Source organism: Barbatula barbatula (assembly GCF_947034865.1).
Source record: "Barbatula barbatula genome assembly, chromosome: 2".
Lineage (NCBI taxonomy): Eukaryota > Metazoa > Chordata > Actinopteri > Cypriniformes > Nemacheilidae > Barbatula > Barbatula barbatula.
Window position 1 is genome coordinate 25,023,081 of NC_136767.1, and position 19,238 is coordinate 25,042,318.

The 19,238-nt window shown below is 38.2% G+C and overlaps 1 protein-coding gene across 2 annotated transcripts in view; it reads left to right on the plus strand.

The window, feature by feature from the left end:
* zdhhc8b (zDHHC palmitoyltransferase 8b) overlaps positions 1 to 19,238 on the plus strand; it is a 45,147-nt gene that overhangs the window by 22,934 nt on the left and 2,975 nt on the right. The window contains exons 2-10 of one of the 2 annotated variants that reach the window (XR_013788078.1): positions 11,348 to 11,469; positions 12,211 to 12,368; positions 12,444 to 12,616; positions 13,023 to 13,125; positions 13,365 to 13,456; positions 16,192 to 16,324; positions 16,682 to 16,793; positions 17,002 to 17,114; positions 17,901 to 19,016. Coding sequence is in view for 1 of the 2 variants with exons in the window: in XM_079482869.1 (XP_079338995.1) it covers positions 11,348 to 11,469; positions 12,211 to 12,368; positions 12,444 to 12,616; positions 13,023 to 13,125; positions 13,365 to 13,456; positions 16,192 to 16,324; positions 16,682 to 16,793; positions 17,002 to 17,114; positions 17,901 to 18,940 (2,046 nt within the window). In the remaining variant the exon portion in view is untranslated. The remainder of the gene's footprint in view (positions 1 to 11,347; positions 11,470 to 12,210; positions 12,369 to 12,443; positions 12,617 to 13,022; positions 13,126 to 13,364; positions 13,457 to 16,191; positions 16,325 to 16,681; positions 16,794 to 17,001; positions 17,115 to 17,900; positions 19,017 to 19,238) is intronic. The other variant, XM_079482869.1, reaches the window with a different exon arrangement.

The window sequence follows — 19,238 nt, forward strand, 5'->3', positions numbered from 1 at the left end:
ATCACAGAGATATTTCTTTAATGTTTACATGTATTTCTGTAACTCTAACTATCATATGTGGTATCATTTGAAAGCTTAGAGTCTCTAGCTTCTGGAGACGTGCACCATTTTGGCATTTATCCGTACATCAAATAACTAACTTTGGCTCAAATACATCCTAGCCCCTTTTAAATCATATATTTTAATGATCATGATCATTTTTCACAACGCTCAAATATGTCCAACATGTCCAAGTTATATATAAAATGAAAGCTCTTATTCTAAAGAATATAGATCTCCAGTTGGATTTATTGATATTTAAAAGGACACTTGAGTTGCTTTAGAATAATAATTGAAAACCACATGAAAGAGACATTTTTTTCTATTTGTTGAGACCTGTTAGAATCAAGAAGAATTATCTGCAGGTTCTTGGGCCCCTTAGGCTCAGAGTCACACTTTAGAAATAAAAGCCCCTATATTTTTGTGTCTTTCATAGGACTGTCAACACATACAATAATGTTTATCACTTTCAGCAGTGTTTTATGAAATCTGGAGGGGTTTCCTGGGATATGACACCAAGATGATGTGTTTACGTCACTGTATGTGGATATGGTGTGCATTTAAAATTGGGTATGCCAAATTCAGGGGGAAATCCAAAATATGGTTTACAATAAAAACAAGTTCATATTTAAGCTTATGTTTTTATAAGTATATACTCTAAACTGAGCTGCAAACTGGTCGCACAGAAATAATCAAGCGTGCGATGTAACTTTCGGGATCAAATTCAGTTTACATATGAATGTTCATGTTTATATATCAACATCTGTCAGCGTTCAGTAACTCCACCCGGCCAAATACACTGTCAAGAGCTTAGTTACAACACAGAAGGTAATTTACATTAAAACTTTTAAAATGAAAGCACAGCAGCATTTGAGTAACAAAAAAGTTATCTTAATTTAATGCTATAAAAATTTTAATTAGGGCCACTGTAGATTCGTGTGTAAAATGTGTAAAATTGCTTACTGTCCAGAAGGCCTAAGGTTTACTTTGAACTGAACCGCAGAGAACTCGCCAGAACTCAGGCAAACCCTCAGTGAGTCTGAGGTATTAAAACTTCAAAAGACTTATTTTGTGCTGAATATTTTATTTCATCCCTTGGTAAAGGTTTTTCTTAAATTTGTATCTTGATTATGCTAATATATTGCATTTTTTTAGATGGGATGCACAGTCAGGTTTGGTAGTTGTTGTAAAGATGCTGAGATATTTATTTTAAAGGTACAGTGTGTCCTTTTTTGGAGAATCTATTAACAGAAATGCAATATAATATACATAACTCTGTCTTCAGAGGTGCAAATTCTATCTACATGCATTCTATGTACACCCCGGGTCCCCTTGCATGGAATTGGACCATGTAGCTGCCCTAAATGAACAAACTGTTCTACAAAACATGACAATACATGACGTTTTATTAAGAGTATTGTTTATTGAAAGCTCACTTTGGGGGCTTTTTTGTTCAAATCGAGAATTCTCATCCCAGTTTAACACTGTCACCATGCAAACATAATTCAGACTGTCTGCTACTTTCTAACGGCATCTTATCCGCTCTATAGTTTATTGTTCCCGGTTCTCCTTGGCTTAACTCATTTTTTAGTTGTACGTCATTGCTCTCTCAGGGAGATGTCAATCCTTGTCAGCTGGAGAGAAAGGAGGCGCTCTCAGAGGGCCAAAGTAAATAGTCTCGTTCGTTCTCTCTCTCTTTCCTTCTCGTCTGTCAGCAACTCCTGGTGACACAAAAGCTGTTCCTTCTAAGAACTGAAGTTTAGAGAGATTTCCACTGACCAGTCATTACTGCTGTGGTCAAACAGATTTCCTACCATTCTTATATAGGGAAATGTCTCAGATGCTTCTCAATGATAAGATTAGATAGAAGAGGAAGTGTGTGTGAGAGAGAGAGAGCGAGACACTGCTACTCATCTCTGGTTTTTATTCTCTCTCCACGCAAGAAGCCTCTGATCGGCTTCCATCCTGTAATAATTACAGTGGGCCTTTCTGTGCTATTTGTGTTTTCGTTGCGCTTTGGTAGGACACCTCATGCATTCATGCTCAGCTTAATGAGTGGGTTGCGGGTTTATCATGCAAAATCATGACCTGGCAGCCTTCATTATAATGCACATTAAATATAAAAACAAAAACGTCGAAACGAACTTTCAGATGCTCTTCCAACTATACACACACACACAATGTTTTATAAAACGAAATATTTTAGAAAGAGGTCTGCCATGCTCTGGCAGATATTAAGATATGTACTGACATAAACTGCAATAAGTGATGCTTATTTCTTTTGGTCGTACTGATAGGTCTGGAATTTCAATAAACCCCTTATTCTTAATATTAAACTCTGGGTTGTAATATAAATTATGGCAACTTTTTGAAAAATCAGACTTGCAGTTTTTTGTATGATGGCTTGTCAAAAATATTACAGACTTGCATTAGATTAAAAGACCTTAGCCATATCTACTGTATTTATAGGGATAGTTTACCCAACAGTGACTTTTTTGTCAGCATTTACTCACCCTCTTGTCATTTCAAACCTGTATGGCTTTCTTTATGGCAAAAGAAGATATTTTGAAGAATGTTGGTAACCAAACAACGGCGGTGCTTGCATTCATTTTGTAGCCATACCATAGAAGTGAATGGTTATCACCGGTATTCGGTTACCAACATTTTTTAAAATATCTTCTTTTGTCTTCTGGTGAAGAAAGTCATACAGGTTTGAAATGGGAGGGTGAGGAAATAATGACATACTTTTTGGAATCCCTTTAAGTATGGGCTTCTTTGACTTAAGGTAGCAACCGAAGAACAACGTGCATTCGTTTATAATGGTAAAAGATTTGGAAAAACGACTGCACCAAGCCTGTTTAAATTGTACAACATTTAGTGATATTACATTTCATAATATTATCTCTCTCTCCGAGTCAGGCAGGTCAAGGACTTCGGGAATGTTGAGTATAATAGCCTTCCGTGGTTAGTAAAACCATAAGATCGCTTGTGTAAAACTTACTGCTGTGGTTGTACAGTTTTTCACATGATTCTCAGCTGAAGTGAAAGTCGTGCCCTTGCTGTACGAGTTTCAAATGTTGCCATTCTTTGAAATCCTTCTTTAAATAACAAAGCTCTATTCTAACTCTAACTTCTTTTCTTTTTTATTTGACTTTCTTCTGTTCCGTATTTGTTTAACATGCATAGTTTACACCAACGGCTAGACTGGAAGGTATGTTGATACAGATTCTCTCTCTCTCTCTCTCTCTCTCTCTCATTGTTTCCACAGTCAATTATTAGACTTTCCATCTCTTGCTTTGTTCATTTCTCTCACACACACACTCTCTGTCCCTCTTGATGGATTTGTGTGCTGTAAATAGCAGCACCTGTTTGGCAGAGATTACCAGGAAGCAAAGGGTTATTCTGGGCGTAAGGAGCTGTCTTGTGTGTTTTGCCTGCGACTTGGAACTGTATGGGAGTTCGAAAATCAGATTGGCTGAAAGAGACCGCATGTCCCTTTAGTAACAGGAGAGTGCACATATGGGGAGGTATTTTTGTACATTAAAAGAGCATCATAATGTGACTGTGGCCAAAAACTCGTGACAGATGACGGGCTTATGTTTGAGGGCCATTGATACAATCCTGAAGCTAAGAAATGTTATGTTATTCATATAACCCAATGCCAATTTATGTATATCACAGTTTAATATTTGTACAATTTTGGGTGAAATGCAAGCTCATTTGGGGCATGGTTTGATACACAAACGTGTGGGTGTCTGAACGGCAACGTGTGGTGAGGTATTTATAACCATATAGCTGTTCTTTTCTGGCTGTAACTTAAACACACCGCATGGCTGACAGCGAGAACTCTGTCTCACGTTCGTAGGTCTTAACGCCTACCCGGCGTTCATTTCTCTTACAACCTTGATGAGTGTTATAAACTGCGGTTACTACTAGAATGTTTATAGAGGTATAGTTTATCAAACATATAAACTGTCAGAGAGGTGGTAGAAAGCACCAGTCCTGAATATCACACTGTAGACGTACAGTAACACCTCAGTATTTCATTAAGAATACATGCTTGGTTGGGCGTACCCACAGGACTGTTTGTGTTCCTTCTCAGTAACTCGCTCAATCTCTCTTTTGGTCCAGATGGTTTAGTGTGGGTTTTGGCCTGTTGGTTTAGACACACGCATGCACACACGCACACACAAAAAAAACTGTTTAATAGGGAACCATGCTCAAGTAACCCATATTACAGCTGACATCATTTTAAAACTTCATATGGTCGTCATTCTATTAATGTTAGAAAACCTTTTTTGATTTATTTCTTGCTTTTTGAACTACTTGAACACATGGCCAGCACATTGCTTTTGTATACAATTGCTTGACAATAATATATTTAAAGGGGATGTTCAACTGTGTTTCATGCATTCTGACTTCTTTACGATGTTAAACAGGCTGGCTTCTCATGCTTAACCTGGTCAACTCCCCCAGCGTTCGTATAGGTTTGGGTTAGTTTTTTTTTCGAACATGAAAATCCCTTATTTAACAACTTTTCTTGGTCCCTATTGGACAATTCTCCTGGAAAAGCACACCCACGTGTCAACACGCGAGCGAAATGAAAGAACATGCCCACGCATCAACCAGTGAGAGCGGGGGAAAGAGAATACACACACGTCAACCCGCTGGAGCAAGAGGGTCTGTTTCGGAAATAATCGTACAGCTGTATCTGTCTTTTATAAATGTGATCAAACTAAAGACTCTTCGAAGATACAAAGTATGGAATACTACTCAATATGAGATTGGCAGAAACTGTGTTATTTTATTACGATGGATTGAATTTTTATTCTTATCTCTGGCATAGTATATTGCATGTACAGTATATAGTAACAGTGTATAAATCATGCTGAATCTTGTGTCAGTTTTATTTTCATCCTTACTTAAATGCAAGGATGGTGAACACACAAGTTCATGTCTTTCTTTATTTTTGTCCCTTACTAGCTAAAAAACTAACCCTGTTTGGATTCCATCTGCTTATTTGAGTTTAAAATGGAAGATTAAAACATGATGAAAGCATATGCTTTGCAAGCAAGCGGACATTAGATATTGTCAGTGGAAGAGTTTTTGTATGGAAAAATAAAAATTCGGTCATCATTTACTTGCTCTATATGTCGTACCAAACCGATGAGACTTTCTTTTGAGAAACCCAAGATATTTTTTCATACAATAAAAGTATACGGAGATCAGTGAGTAAAGGCGTCTGCCAAAAAAATTAATAAATGAGTAAATGAGAATTTAAATTTTTGTGTCGAATATCCCTTTAATTGTTTCTTATTGGTTGTATGATCTCTGTCGATTATATACAAAATACTGTTAAAGAATATTTTTTCTGTTAACGCTTGACAGGGACACGTTGAATGCGCTCTCTATATTTATTTAGTATTACAGTGTTCTTTGTCTAATAATTGTTGAAACTTCGGACCCATTGACTTCCATTGTATTAACACAAAACCACAGAGACTTTTCACAAAATATCTTATTTTGGGTTCAACAGCAGTCGTTTACAGGTTTTGAATGATGGTGAATAAATAATGACGGAGTTTTTCTTTTATTCTACTGCAAATCATCTTTTTGGTTGCATAAAAAAATCATACAGATTTGGACGGTATAGTGTAAACACAAATCATTCTGGATAAACAAATCCTACCAAGATTTGCTGATGTGAAATACATTTCACATTTTTGTTGATTTTCTTATTTCTGGTTGGCCGGGGTCCTCGTCTGTTTGACCAGCATCAGGCTTTCTTATGCCTACAGGCATATTAAGTGTAAACACTCCCAATCCCTCCCTCCGTAGTTCATAATAGATGGATTGTCTGTTGTGGTGATGAAGGCAGTTATTGTTGTGTTTCTTCGTGGCCCTCAGCATGTGAATGCTTCCCATTGTTCAGAGGGTCTCTCTCTCTCTCCCTTCAGCCCACCCTACTGTGCCCACCCTAATGCAGGCTACGGCAGGCAACGTCTTTCTGGCCCCTTTTTTTAATAACAAAAACATTCCGACTGCTGGATTGTCATATTTAATTTTAGGTCTTGTTTGCGTGCAATCGGTCTGAGTGAGAAGATGTAAGGAAGTAATATTACTAAGCTGTCATTAGAAGTTTGCTTTGGTCCTCGGTCCACATGTCTGGTTTTATGAACACTCCATGGTCAACATTACAGTCATATTTATTAAAGCATATAATGTGCCATCATATTTGTCTTCCCATTGCAGTGTTAATGATATGTTTAAAAGTAAAAGATTTACTTAATTTTATTGCTTTGGTTAGGTTAAGTGCAGATGGCGTCTTTGAAAAAATATAAAAGCACAATAAATCTGTGTGTATAAATAGCTGTTAATGTACTGTCTAATTAAGTTTATTAATGTGGGCAAAGAGTGAGCTATACCACTGCCAAAATTCAGTATCTAATCCAGACGAGTTTGACTCCAGATGGTGATCATCATCACTTTTATTAAAAAGAATGCAAAGCAGGTCTCAGATCAGTGGTTTTTGACCACTTGGTTCCATTCTGCTAATCATTTAAAGGAACAGTTACTACGGTATCTTGTTTTTTAGGAGCACAATCAAGAAAAGGGGCTTAAATTCTTCCAAATATCTTTCTTTGTGTTCAACAGAACAAATGACATTTTTGGGGAACGATCCCTTGAAAGAAACCCTGGAATCTGTCTCATGGACCTTATCTTCCCAAAACAAACACTAAACTGAATTAAGTCCGACACTAAGCACTTTGACCAAGTTGAATAAACAATGCTCGGCCTTAACGCTTTTCCCCCTCTCACTTAAGAGTAATTCTGTTTGGATTTCCTTTCAGGAAGTGGCTGTAAAATGGTTGTGACAATTTTCCAGTCACTTGAAAGGGTTCACAGATACTGCTAAGATAGATAGACAAGTGTGTCTTCACGTTTGTGTTTGTGAAATAAATGTCTCCTAAGGTCAAGGAGAGAGGTGATATGAAGTCCCAATACGTAACAACAGCTTCTAGTCCAGCTGGGTCTGTCTCCAAAAGAATCTACTGTAAATACCAAATGAATGGATCGTGTGTTATTTGTATTATTAGTGTGTCGTACAAAAAGATTAAGTACACAGGATCTAAGGAAATTAACCTGAGAAAGTCATTAATATCCACACTAGCGGATGATGACTGTAACGTTGTTTATTATAAGCTTCCCAATCCCTAAAATGAACATGACCTGCAGCTAATGCTTTTTTCTCCAAAATCTGACTGCAAAGGCTAGATGCTCTCTCTGAAGGTGCGCTCATGTGTGGGATGTAAAGCATATATTTTGCCAGCTTTACATATACAGTTTAATATCCCGCTGAAAACGCACTGCTTTCTGACCACTTTAGACTTTATTTCTGACATTAAACCTGCGTCGCGATCATCCATAGCCAAACATTAGTGATGTGAACCCCGCTATTGTCCTAAATTAAGAATGATTTTTAAAACTTTGTTTTATTTATAGTTAGCGTTATTATGTGGATGCCCCTTAAGTCACATTTTTCCCATGTTGTCTTTAAGGTAAACATTTAACACATCTGAATCAGAATACATTTTCAGGATTTCTTTTCCGGACAAAATACTGTAATAGCAGCTCATACACGAGTACAAGCTTGTCTTTAGATCATGCAGAGATTCTGCAGTTTCCAGTTTCGACTTGAATCTGTGTTTGACGTTCGGCCTGGTTTTGGCTATCCAATATTGGCCACGCATGTAACCACGGCAGCTGCAGTCTGGCCTTAAAATACGCACGGTAAGGAATGCGATGTGGGCCGAGCCAACAACTGCCACTCAGAAATGCACTGTCAGGAGGACACAAATTAAAGAAGTCGGGTGTATAATTGTGTTTTGGTGTATTTGTGTCTGTGTGGTTGCACCTATAGATATGTTTATAACCCTGCTTCAAGCCTACCAGTATACAGTATGACGTGTCATGATATTTTCAGGAGTTTTGGCGGAGGACGGGTTCTCTCTGGTCTAAATATGACTGGGTATTCGGGTCCATATTAGTTGAGATTCATTTGATCTGCTGTTGTCAGGGCTGTTCTTCTGTTTTAAGAAGAGGGAGGTGTCATCTCTTCTGTTGTCTATATTGAGCCTGATTTAATAGACTGCCTTTTGTTTTTGACCTTATTTACAGCCGGTTTGGTTCTCACTGCTAAATGTGTTTAAAGGGCAAGCAGTAAATATAACTTCTTTGATACGGATTGCATGTCCGTATCAAAGAACGCTTATTGAATTTAATGTGTGGTTTACGGCATGCATACTCCTAACACTGTGGGTCTATCTGTTATCTGTGTTACTCCCTCCGGTTGTGCTTTGAGTAATGCTTTAATCTTGGAGCGCGTGGGGAAAAGGTTTTAGCTCGTGGGATAGTATAGTATTGATTGTTTGTTTTTTCCACAACATCTTTATGTCTCAACAAGGATTTTTATTAATTTTATTAAAGAAATATATGTGTGCTTTCCATATGTGAGTTTTCTTTACCAAAAAATAAGCAACAAGAAATATAACATAATAAGATAATACAACATCAATAGAAATTGTATAAATTACAAGTCAGTTTTTTTATATGGCCCTTTCACAATTTAGCATTGTTGCAAATCAGCTTTACATATATATCTTTAAATCTATTATAAATCTCTTTTCATTCAACATTTGACAGCATAAGGGCGTCAACTTATATAAGGGCAAACCTTCACAATTTGTCCTTGTGGCAGTCTCCTTAAACCAAAGATTTTGTAATGTTTTCTGACACAGTGTAAACTCCAGTATATAAACGGCTCGATGTTTATTTTGGACCCTAGTTCGCTCTCTAGAGTGATCACTTATTTTCATTTAATGAGAGAAATGTAGGCCAGATGTTTTTCTCTCCTGTCAGAGACTCCAGGGTGGATCTGTATATCACACGATGCTACTCAACGTTCTCTCAGTAAGCACCTGTCTGATTGATTAATGATCTCCTGAACGCATACCCATGTTCCTCTTTCTATGAACTCAGCATTATATAGCATATCGACTTTACATGTTGATTAATGAAGCGTTGACTGTATACACAGTGCTCATAAGCTTCACTAATTGGCCCACAGTGCCTTGAAAAAAAGCAAATGAGAAAAAGAGGAGTGAATACATTTTTAGGTGGATATCCATCAAGCTCAAATATGAACAAAATAAAATCTGTACCAACACATACAGAAATATAGATTTTCAGCATAGATGCACTTTGGAAGTTTTGATGGCCTGAACTTCAAAAGCTTTTGCATCTATTCTAGCACTTGGATCTTTTACATGTGTCATCAAATGGGATCTGGATGACTAAAATACAGCCATCAATCCAGTGAGGTGTGTATCAAAGATGTATGCATGCTGCATATCAATGATGCTACAGGGAAAAAATCCATGATGCATTGTCAGATTTACACAGATATATTGTGTAAATGCATAAATGAATGTGGTTTGAAGTCATTTTGAGAAATGATAAGAGGTCACTTACTTTTAGTCAATTCTGTCACTGTTTTTTGAACATTTTTACTAAACAAAAGTGTAAAAAATGTCCTATGGTGTGACAGCAGAAATGTAAAAAAAAACGTATAATAATATACAAATAGCATTTATCTCTATTGATAGACACGTATTTTTATATAGTGTTATTTATTTTTTATGAAAGTATGAATAAATAATTTCCCCCATTAAAATAATTTTATTTTAAAATATAAGTGATGTCTCACCAAGTATCTACGATTTAGAAATATATGAATTGCCATTTGTAAAAACAAACCTATTAAAAAAAACTACAAAATCTTCTTTCATAAAACAAGACTAAATAACTTGGCTCACTTTCCTTGTCAAGTAAATGTATCTCAATTTATGTTTATACTAGAAAATAAGACAAAAATGCTTAGTAAGAAATTCATTATTGCTGTGTACTAAGATAATTGTAAAATATTGTAAATTATTTTACAATCTAGAGGTATATAATAACATTTTTATGCTTTTCTTGTATAAAAATTTATTAAACTCAAAAAGGTAAAAAATTTAATAACAAAGCAGTTTTTACAACAACAGTTCCATATAAGATAAATAACTGTTTACCCATTTATTGCATTTTAAATTATAATAAAAGTAATCATATTAATATTTATCTTGTGAGACATTGTGATGCCATGTCATGCCAACAACCCATATATGTGACTCACGCTGTCTCACTTCTATCCGCTCTCGCGTTTGATGTGCAAATTGAGAAATGATGAGACTAAGACAGCACTTAACTTTCAGATGAAGGACTCGTCATGCTTCACCGCACACAACTTGAACGCAGCCTGCTGTCTCAGAGACAGCGAGATGCCCGTGGATTGAAGGGTTATTGCCTTTCACAGGCGGTATATTTATTTCATAATTTCCCAGATGTTATTGTTTACCCCTAAGGAGATGTTCAGGCGGGCGATAAAACAGGATTTCATTTCATCGTCCACCGTATTGATTTATTCCAAAGTCATCTGTTTGCGATTCGATTATACACGAAGGAGTAGTTATTCCATATCTGCTGTGTCTGAGGGTGCTGAATCTGGCCTCCTCATCATTCTTATCCGGCACTTCATTACATGTGTATGTGTCTACATGTTACAGTATGCATTTGCGTTCTCAGGACTATTGAACAGAATGAAGAATTGAAACAAAATGCATTGAATGAGAAACTGAATGGAATGGGAGGGCTGTATGAAAGCGTGATGAACTGTGAGATAGAGATGATGTCTGCTCGCTGATGTCTGCTATCCTGGCAATTCCCCAGAAAAGAAGTTCACACTTGTCTGTCTAGCCTGCACGACCATTCATTTTTATGCATCAATGATTTCAGTGTTGCCTGCTCCTCAAAGGCACATAAAAACAACACAAGCTGTTGTTGATGGCTTACATGTTAGTCAGATAGTCTCTTCGTGTCCAAGTAGGCGATTCTTAGTCAGAATATGATGCCTTTGCGAGAAAAATGTGATAGACCTCCTTGCCTCAGGTCCAAGTATAGCTCAACTATATGCTCTGCTCTACCTGTTAACCCGGCTTAAATGTCTACAATTATGACATAACTGCACGCATTTGTTTTTACTGTTGACTTTTACCATAAAGTGGCTTATAGCAGCTCACAACAAATCTGTCTTTAGGTTTGCGTGGATATCAAACTTTAACTAGACCAGTGATTCATTTGAAATGACTAAAATGAACAATCACACGCTTTAGATTGAATTTCTGTCTCTCTCCCTCTTGTATCCTCTCAGGTGTCCGTGGTTAACCAAGGCTATCTCCCCTGTCGTGCCTCTTTACAATGGCATCGCCTTCCTCTTTGTGTTGGCCAACTTTAGCATGGCCACCTTCATGGATCCAGGAGTCTTCCCCAGAGGTAGGCTACGATCCAGTCACGCTTTAGTTTCTAATTCACTCCCTCCTTTTCATATATCTGGAGGTTCCTTCATTACGAATTCTGGAAAACTGCCTTTTGTCATCACAACACCATGTGCCCTCTGTAGGGGTTTTCAAACATTACAATGCGAGGGACCCCAAAATATGATGAAACTTTTGTGAGGACCCCCTTTTATAATATACACATCTATCTATATATTTATATTTTGTATAAAGAAACATTTAAAGGAATAGTTCACCCAAAGATGGTGCCCATTGACTTGACCGTAGTATCTTTATTCCTACAATGTAAAGTCAATGGGGACCATTTTTTGGGTGAGCTATTCCTTTAAGCTGACGTTAATGTTCGATGAATAGTAATTGTGATTGTATAAAGACAACATATTAAATAATTGGCCATAGAAATGTTGGATGTATAAACTTAAAGAAAAACAATTAAATTGAATCTGTACTGAATTTCTTTTGCGAAGACTATTTTACAAACCCCACTGAGTGAGATAAAAGTGTAGTGAGAAAAATAAAAATGAACAGTTTTATGTAAATTATGCATGCACTGTAGCCAGAAGAGATAAACAAATAAAAATGAATAAATAAATATGAACACTTTTAGATTAAACAGAAATAGTGTTCAGTTAACTCTTGCCATTTTAGCTTTGCCTTTTAAATCTAAGCAGTGACACACCAGTAATGTTGATGTGAATAAAAACAAATTGTTTCTTAGCGGACGAGGACGAAGATAAAGACGATGATTTCCGTGCTCCACTATACAAAAACATAGAGATAAAGGGAATACAGGTGCGCATGAAGTGGTGTGCCACCTGCCACTTCTACAGACCTCCGCGCTGCTCCCATTGCAGTGTGTGTGACAACTGTGTAGAGGTGAGACACAAACACGCATTAAAAATGGTCATGATGACAAGCGCTCACTCACGCATGCCTTCCTTTTCTCTGCAGGAGTTTGACCACCACTGCCCATGGGTGAACAACTGCATCGGCCGGAGGAATTACCGCTATTTCTTCTTGTTCCTGTTGTCTCTAAGTGTTCACATGGTGGGCGTTTTTTCCTTCGGCCTGTTGTTCGTGTTAAACCATTTGGAGAAGTTGAGCGCACTCCACACAACTGTGACGTATCCTTCCACAAGAGAAATAGCAGTGTGAAAATGAGAGCTACTCTGATGGCTGTGAATGTAATTGGTTTTAGCGTTGACAGAAACGTTACTTAAAGGGAAAGTTCACCCAAAAATGTAAATGTTGTCGTCATTTACTCACCCTCATGTCATTCCAAACCATGATTTCATTTCCTCTGTGGAACACAAAATAAGATATTTTTAAGAACTTTGATTACCGACAACATTGACCCTCATTGACTTCCATTTTATGGACACAAAACCGCTGAGACATTTCTCAAAATATCTTCTTTTGTGTTTTGAACAACATGAGGGCGAATAAATGTTGAAATAATAATTTTTGGGTGAACTATCCCTTTTATGTTTGATCAAAGTTAGTGGACTCCTTAACTCTTGCTTTCTTTAGTCTGGTGGTTATGTGTATAACTGGGCTGTTCTTTATCCCAGTTATGGGCCTCACTGGATTTCACATGGTTCTGGTGGCCCGAGGGCGCACCACAAACGAACAGGTGAGGTTCGCCTACACAAGCGCACATTTATACACTAAATATGTTAATTTGGCCCTAAGTAGAATTGGAGGCACAAGCTCTTACACCCACTCAAAATCATCTTGATGTCTTTCCAACTTTCCAATCACGACATCTGTTATCCAGCCTGCTTTTGTTATGCATCGCAGCCTGCTTGTCAAGGACAGTTGTACCGCTTTCCCGGTATGTTGAAAAAATGAAATTCCTTTCTTTTTTCTCAGGTGACAGGAAAGTTCAGAGGAGGAGTGAATCCCTTCACTCGGAGTTGCTGTGGCAACGTGAAACACGTCTTGTGTAGTCCACTCGCTCCAAGGTATGGAGATACTGACACATACTGACTCCTACACACACACACAAATATATAAAATATGAAAGACGTCAGTCACAAACCCACACACCTACCTCTAGTGCGAACGTCAATAGTAGCATCAAACGCTTCGGTTGGTTTCCACTACACCTGACAGCTGGATGCACGGCTCTTCCATGCTCTGACTCTGGTGTAGATGGTTGTTTTCATTCACTTTTAAATTAATTTATATTCAATTTATTTTAGATTTGCAAAAAAGAGGGGATACTTAAGGGTTGCACGGCGTACCTGTGCTACAGTAGCATCGTAATGCTAAAGCTTCAAAATACCCACGATGCATGTGCGCATCACCATTCATTTGAATACTTACATCTGCATTTTTGGTGTGTTTCTCTGCTAAATAAATCCGTATTTTGAATGACTCAGACAAGAGAACGATTCAGTGAGTCATTTATCAAGACACTTGCTTCGTTCTTGATTAAGTCATTTAAAACAAATAGTTTTTAAGGCTGTGTTCACACATGCCATGTTTGGTTTGATTAAAGCGAACTCTTGTGCGATTGTTCGGTTTATTTGTGTAAGTGTGAACGCTGCCACTCGAACCGTGGTGCGCATAAAAAATAGGCGGGCCGTGACCGCTGAAAAGATGGGTCTTAGTCCACTTTCAAATGAACACTTGCGCTGTTCGATTGAAACATGAACGCAACACGGACCAAAGGCATTGAACTGAACCGAATATGACCTGAAGGTCAAGTGATTTGGTAATATAAAGGGAGTGTTTATTAGATCTGTGCTTGCACTTGTAACGGGGAATTCCTGGCGCCATTTTGACTGCTTTAAAAGAGGTCTTCGCAAATTACTGGCTTGCCAAAAATACTCATATGCGCAGCCAGGCACTGAGCATCTACTGTATAACCCAGCACACAGAATTGTTTGGGATGTCCGGTAAGTTCCGTTTTAAAATATAAACCATAAAAGCTGCTCATCACGTTGCGATTTACACATAAGCTGTTAGGCTCAATATCTTTAGGTTAGCTGTTAAAATGCCAGTCTGAAATTTTTTTTTCTGTTTTGGTCTGGAACAAAATAACCAAAATAATCTATCTATAAAAATTAACGCTCCCTAAAAAAAATAATGAATTGACTCAATAAAAAAACTACTACCTACTGGCCGTTTTAGGCCCCGTTTACACGATCAAAAATGGAAACGTTTTTTCCTTTGTGTTTTTGAAAAGTTTCATGTACACATGACAGCGTTATTAAAACAGTCTTTATTTACATGGTTGACGGAACTGATAAAAACGCTTTTAGTATGCACTCCAGGCCATTGGATAGCGATGTTGTTGTGTAAAGAAACAGTACGTGCCTTGGCACATACATATGCACAAGTTATAAGCCAAATGTACTTTTTAATACCGTTGGTCGACGTATATGTGTGTTTAAAGTCTGGCGAATGTAAATAGTGTGTCTCCGCTGGTCTTATTGGTGCAGCAAATCCACATTTTGCTGGGGAAATGCTAATACATAGCCAAGCAGCGAGAGCTCACAGTATGGGAAACCGCCATATTGTTTTGGCTATACTTGCGCGACTGAGTGCGTAATACGCATGCGCGTGACATCATAGTTTTCAGAAAGCTCCGTCTTGCAGTTAACATGGAAACGAAAACGACTGCGTTTTCAAAAAGTTCCACTTTGAGACGCGTTTTCAAAAGTTTGCGTTTTCAGTCCCCTAAAACGTGTAAAAGGAAAGCCAAAACGCATAATTTTTTTGCGTTTTTAGTTGAAAACGGTCTAGTCTAAACGTCCTCTAAGTTTCACATTTAAAAGCAAGACTAACATTTTTGTTTTATAAATGACACCTGTCGTACAATTGAATTAGTACCCACATGAAAAATGTTTAGTGTATACTTTACTAAAATGCCTAGACATTAGTGTGTGACCTTAGTACATATTAAAGTTAACTTAATACTGCTACAAATTTATCCAGTTACTAAAGTTAAGACTACAAAAGTTTACAAAAGTAAATGTGTAGTAAGGAAATTCGGTTCATTTTGGAGCATCGTGATACTACTTGGTATTGTGATATTTCAGCCCGTATATGTAAGATTTATGGTACCGTGCCAACCCTACAGCAAATGAGAGTTAAGTTGAGAAGAACTATAAAGCAGTAAGTAATAAGAAATGCAAAGTCACATTTTTGTTGTGCAAAATATCAGCTATATCGAAGATAACAAATTCCTACTCTATACAATCTACAGTTCTGGTCAAAAATGTTACACACACCTTGCAGAATGTCAAGAATTCAAGATAAACACTTCAGTCATCTAAACCTCATCCTGTTTTGTATAAAACCATGAAAATGACTACCAAACAAACTACTTCCATTAAGATGAGAGTTTGTGGAAAATTTGGTTGTTTATAACTAGTGGACAGCCTAGAGGGGGTTGTAGAAGAATGGTGGTTCATAGGAAGGTACTTTCCGGTTTTCCTACCCCGCATTATGAATCTCAGAACAGGAAGAGCATATAGTGCTGAAGATTTTAATCTGTTTCAGAAACAATGAGGCGATAGAAAGTGATTACTGTATAAACAGTTCTAAGCCAAGGTTAATGAATTGTCAAGGCTTATGAGGACATAAAGCGGAGTCAGAGGGTCAAAAGTGACGTAAAGATGTTACTAAGAACCAGCACCTCACAGATCACCACATCTCACATCTGCTCTTGTGTTTCTTTGTCCTGCAGATACATTTCCGATCCCAGGAAGAAAACTCCTGTCACTGTCAAACCTCCGTTCCTCCGTCCTGACCTATCTAACCGTCACGTCACTGTAAAAGTCAGCGACAATGGTATCCATAGCAACGTCTTACGAACCAAAGTGAGTCTGCAATAGCTTTTAATTTTCTGCCCACAAGCAGTTATTTCAATGGGATTTATTCATTCCAGTTATTGTAGCGTAAGCTACATGACCTGTTACTCATAGTTGCATCCGCGCAGTCATTATTTAGGTGATGAGTTAAAAACAATCATAGAGTTTTAATCTATGATGATGTGTTGCCCAATTGGTACCCAAGAACACAAGAAAGTCGCTTTGGATAAAAGCGTGTCACATTCATGTATGCAAATGTACCACTTAGAAAAGACCAGTAAGAAAAAGTAGTCAAGTCAAAGTTCTTGGTACTTTAAATTTCCAAAATGCATCTATAAACTATAAACCAACTGCCATTTGATTTAGTCCAAGACCAGTCTGGATGGTGTGGATGATAAAACGTCAGATATACAGCCACCACTACCGCCCAAAGCAGACCGCTACAACCAGCTCAAGAGTCAACTCACCTCCAGTGAAGGTAAGAAGCACTTAAAGCACCCAGTCATATGATTCACTTAAGAATCGTGAATTCACGGAATTACTCACAGCCTGTGAATCATCATTCAGTTCTGCTCTTGTTTTAAGGGAACCCTTTACCATATTTTCTTATCTGCACCTCTTCTGCCATCTGGTGGTGAATCTTATTGCAAAACTGTTATCTGATTCATTTGTTTTACCTCATCTAGAGAGTTCCCCACTGTCCAGCAAGCCTACAAATCCATCCACCCCGGCAATGTACAAATACAGGCCAGCCTTCGGCACCATGCCCAAAGTACACTATCACGCAACAGGAGAGAAGGTGGGAGAAACAAACTCAATCTTTTGTGAACTGCATTTTGTTTATTTGTGAAGTAATCAAATACTTACACCCCTGCAATTTTATTTTTATGCAATTGGCAGATGCTTTTATCCAAAGCGACTTACACTGCATTATACTATACATTTGTTTCTGAGTATGTGCAATCCCTGGTATCGAACCCATGACCTACAGTTTATACACCCACTTTGAGAACACATGGGGTGCAAATCAGTGTTTTTTTATTATGAAGGTTTTGGGATTTTGGATATTGAAACGTTAGTAAAGCAAAGAAACATTTTGACATGACTAATCAAATGTAAGCAAATTCCTATAATTTACATTGTGATGTTAGCTTCTTTTTGCATGATTTCTTTGCCTTTAATATATTCAACTGTCTTTTGAATGAGTGTCTTTTGTGTCTGAATTATGCTAGCTTAACATTAGGTGTAAATTCACATTAAAATTTTTTTTTATCTTTAATTGTTATACTTTTTAAGTGAAACCGTTTAAACAAAAAACTCTTCATTAAGTTTAGTTTCAGTTTTTCGTTCAATTGTAGTTTTACTATTTATTTTACACTTCTCCTGGCAAGATCTTGGATTTTTTTTAATCAAGTTTTAAACTTTTATTAAATATATGTTGTATATTGTTATTTTATAAAAAAAAATCTGTTGTGTAAATTACACTCCTTGGGAACTTTTGACAACCATTGTAAATATTCTTAATTATTTTATTATGTATAGTATAAGTCTGAATTGCTTTCTCATTGCTCTTCCCTGTTCCTAGATTGTAATGTCTGAGAACGGTAAACCCTCTTCAGTTTTAGAGGAGAGAGTTCATGATTACCGTTCGGAGCCAAATTTGGATCTGCCGGATTACCGCAGCCCTCCTCTCCATCGAACGTACCAGTCCTCCCCTTTCCAGTTGGACTCCTTCAGCACCACGTCTCGCTCGTTCAGTCTTAAACAGGGAGTAAACCGGTCTGACCGTGTACCACTAGGGGGCGGCAAACCTGAAACGGTCACCTCCACCCCTCACAAAGGAGTCTTTTCTCCTGGAACCCTGTCTGGCCGTAACGGCAGTCTCTCTTACGACAGCTTGCTGACCCACAGTATAACGCCATCCGTTGGCGAGTGTGCCGCCCACCCGGGTGTCCCCTCTTTGGGATTCCACTCACCTTACCTACCCACTAAAATGTGCCATGTGCGAGGGCCTGAGTATCAGCGGCATGCCGGCCCCCCGTCCTACAGCCCTGTGCATGTAGGGGCGATGTATGGCCACCAGTCCCCACACTCGAGAGAGCGCGAACGAGACCCCTCACCTGTCCGTTACGACAACCTCTCCAAAACCATCATGGCCTCGATCCAAGAAAGAAAAGAGTTCGAGGAAAGAGAAAAGCTTATGCACACCCAAGCATCAATGGCCTACGGCAATGATTCAGGTGTGTTTGACACTTGTTCTGGAACCGCCTATGGACTTCCATCCGGGGTGTGCTACAGCGATGGCCACAGAGGCCCTACCCCTCCCATGTGCGGATCTCGGGATAACTTGATAGGAGGGGTGGGATACCCTCCCAGAACGCCCATTCTTCGTTCCTCAGCCTCCTCGCTGGTCAGAGCGCCGAGGGCTTCCACAACATCTCTCCACACAGATGGAAGCAATGGGGGAAGTATGCACGGCAGAACAGCCGAGCATAAATATCGCTCACCGATGCACCAGTCGCATCACTCCCCAACAACTGTGCCCCGTTCTCCCTCATACACGCATCAGAAGGTTGCCTTCATTAGCGCCCTGGAGAGGGCGGAGTCACCACATATGGGTACAAGGTATGACACGTAGCATCCACTCTAAACCAATCGGCAAAGAGGGTGAGGAAAGATGCATGCTGTATAGACTAAAGAGGTAAAGATATGTATGCTCTGATTCAGTTGGGTCAGCTGACTTGAAAAAGAAATGCGTAGTGTGCCTTTATGATGGTAGTTACAATTTTTGTACATTTCATTTGTTTAGTTAATTATTATTTAACTATGCACACATGCAGGGCATAGTTAAATAGCCTGTATTTGTTAAATGATTTTGCCTTTCTGCAGAGAACAAAAAAGTATGTTGGGATTATGTGTTTGT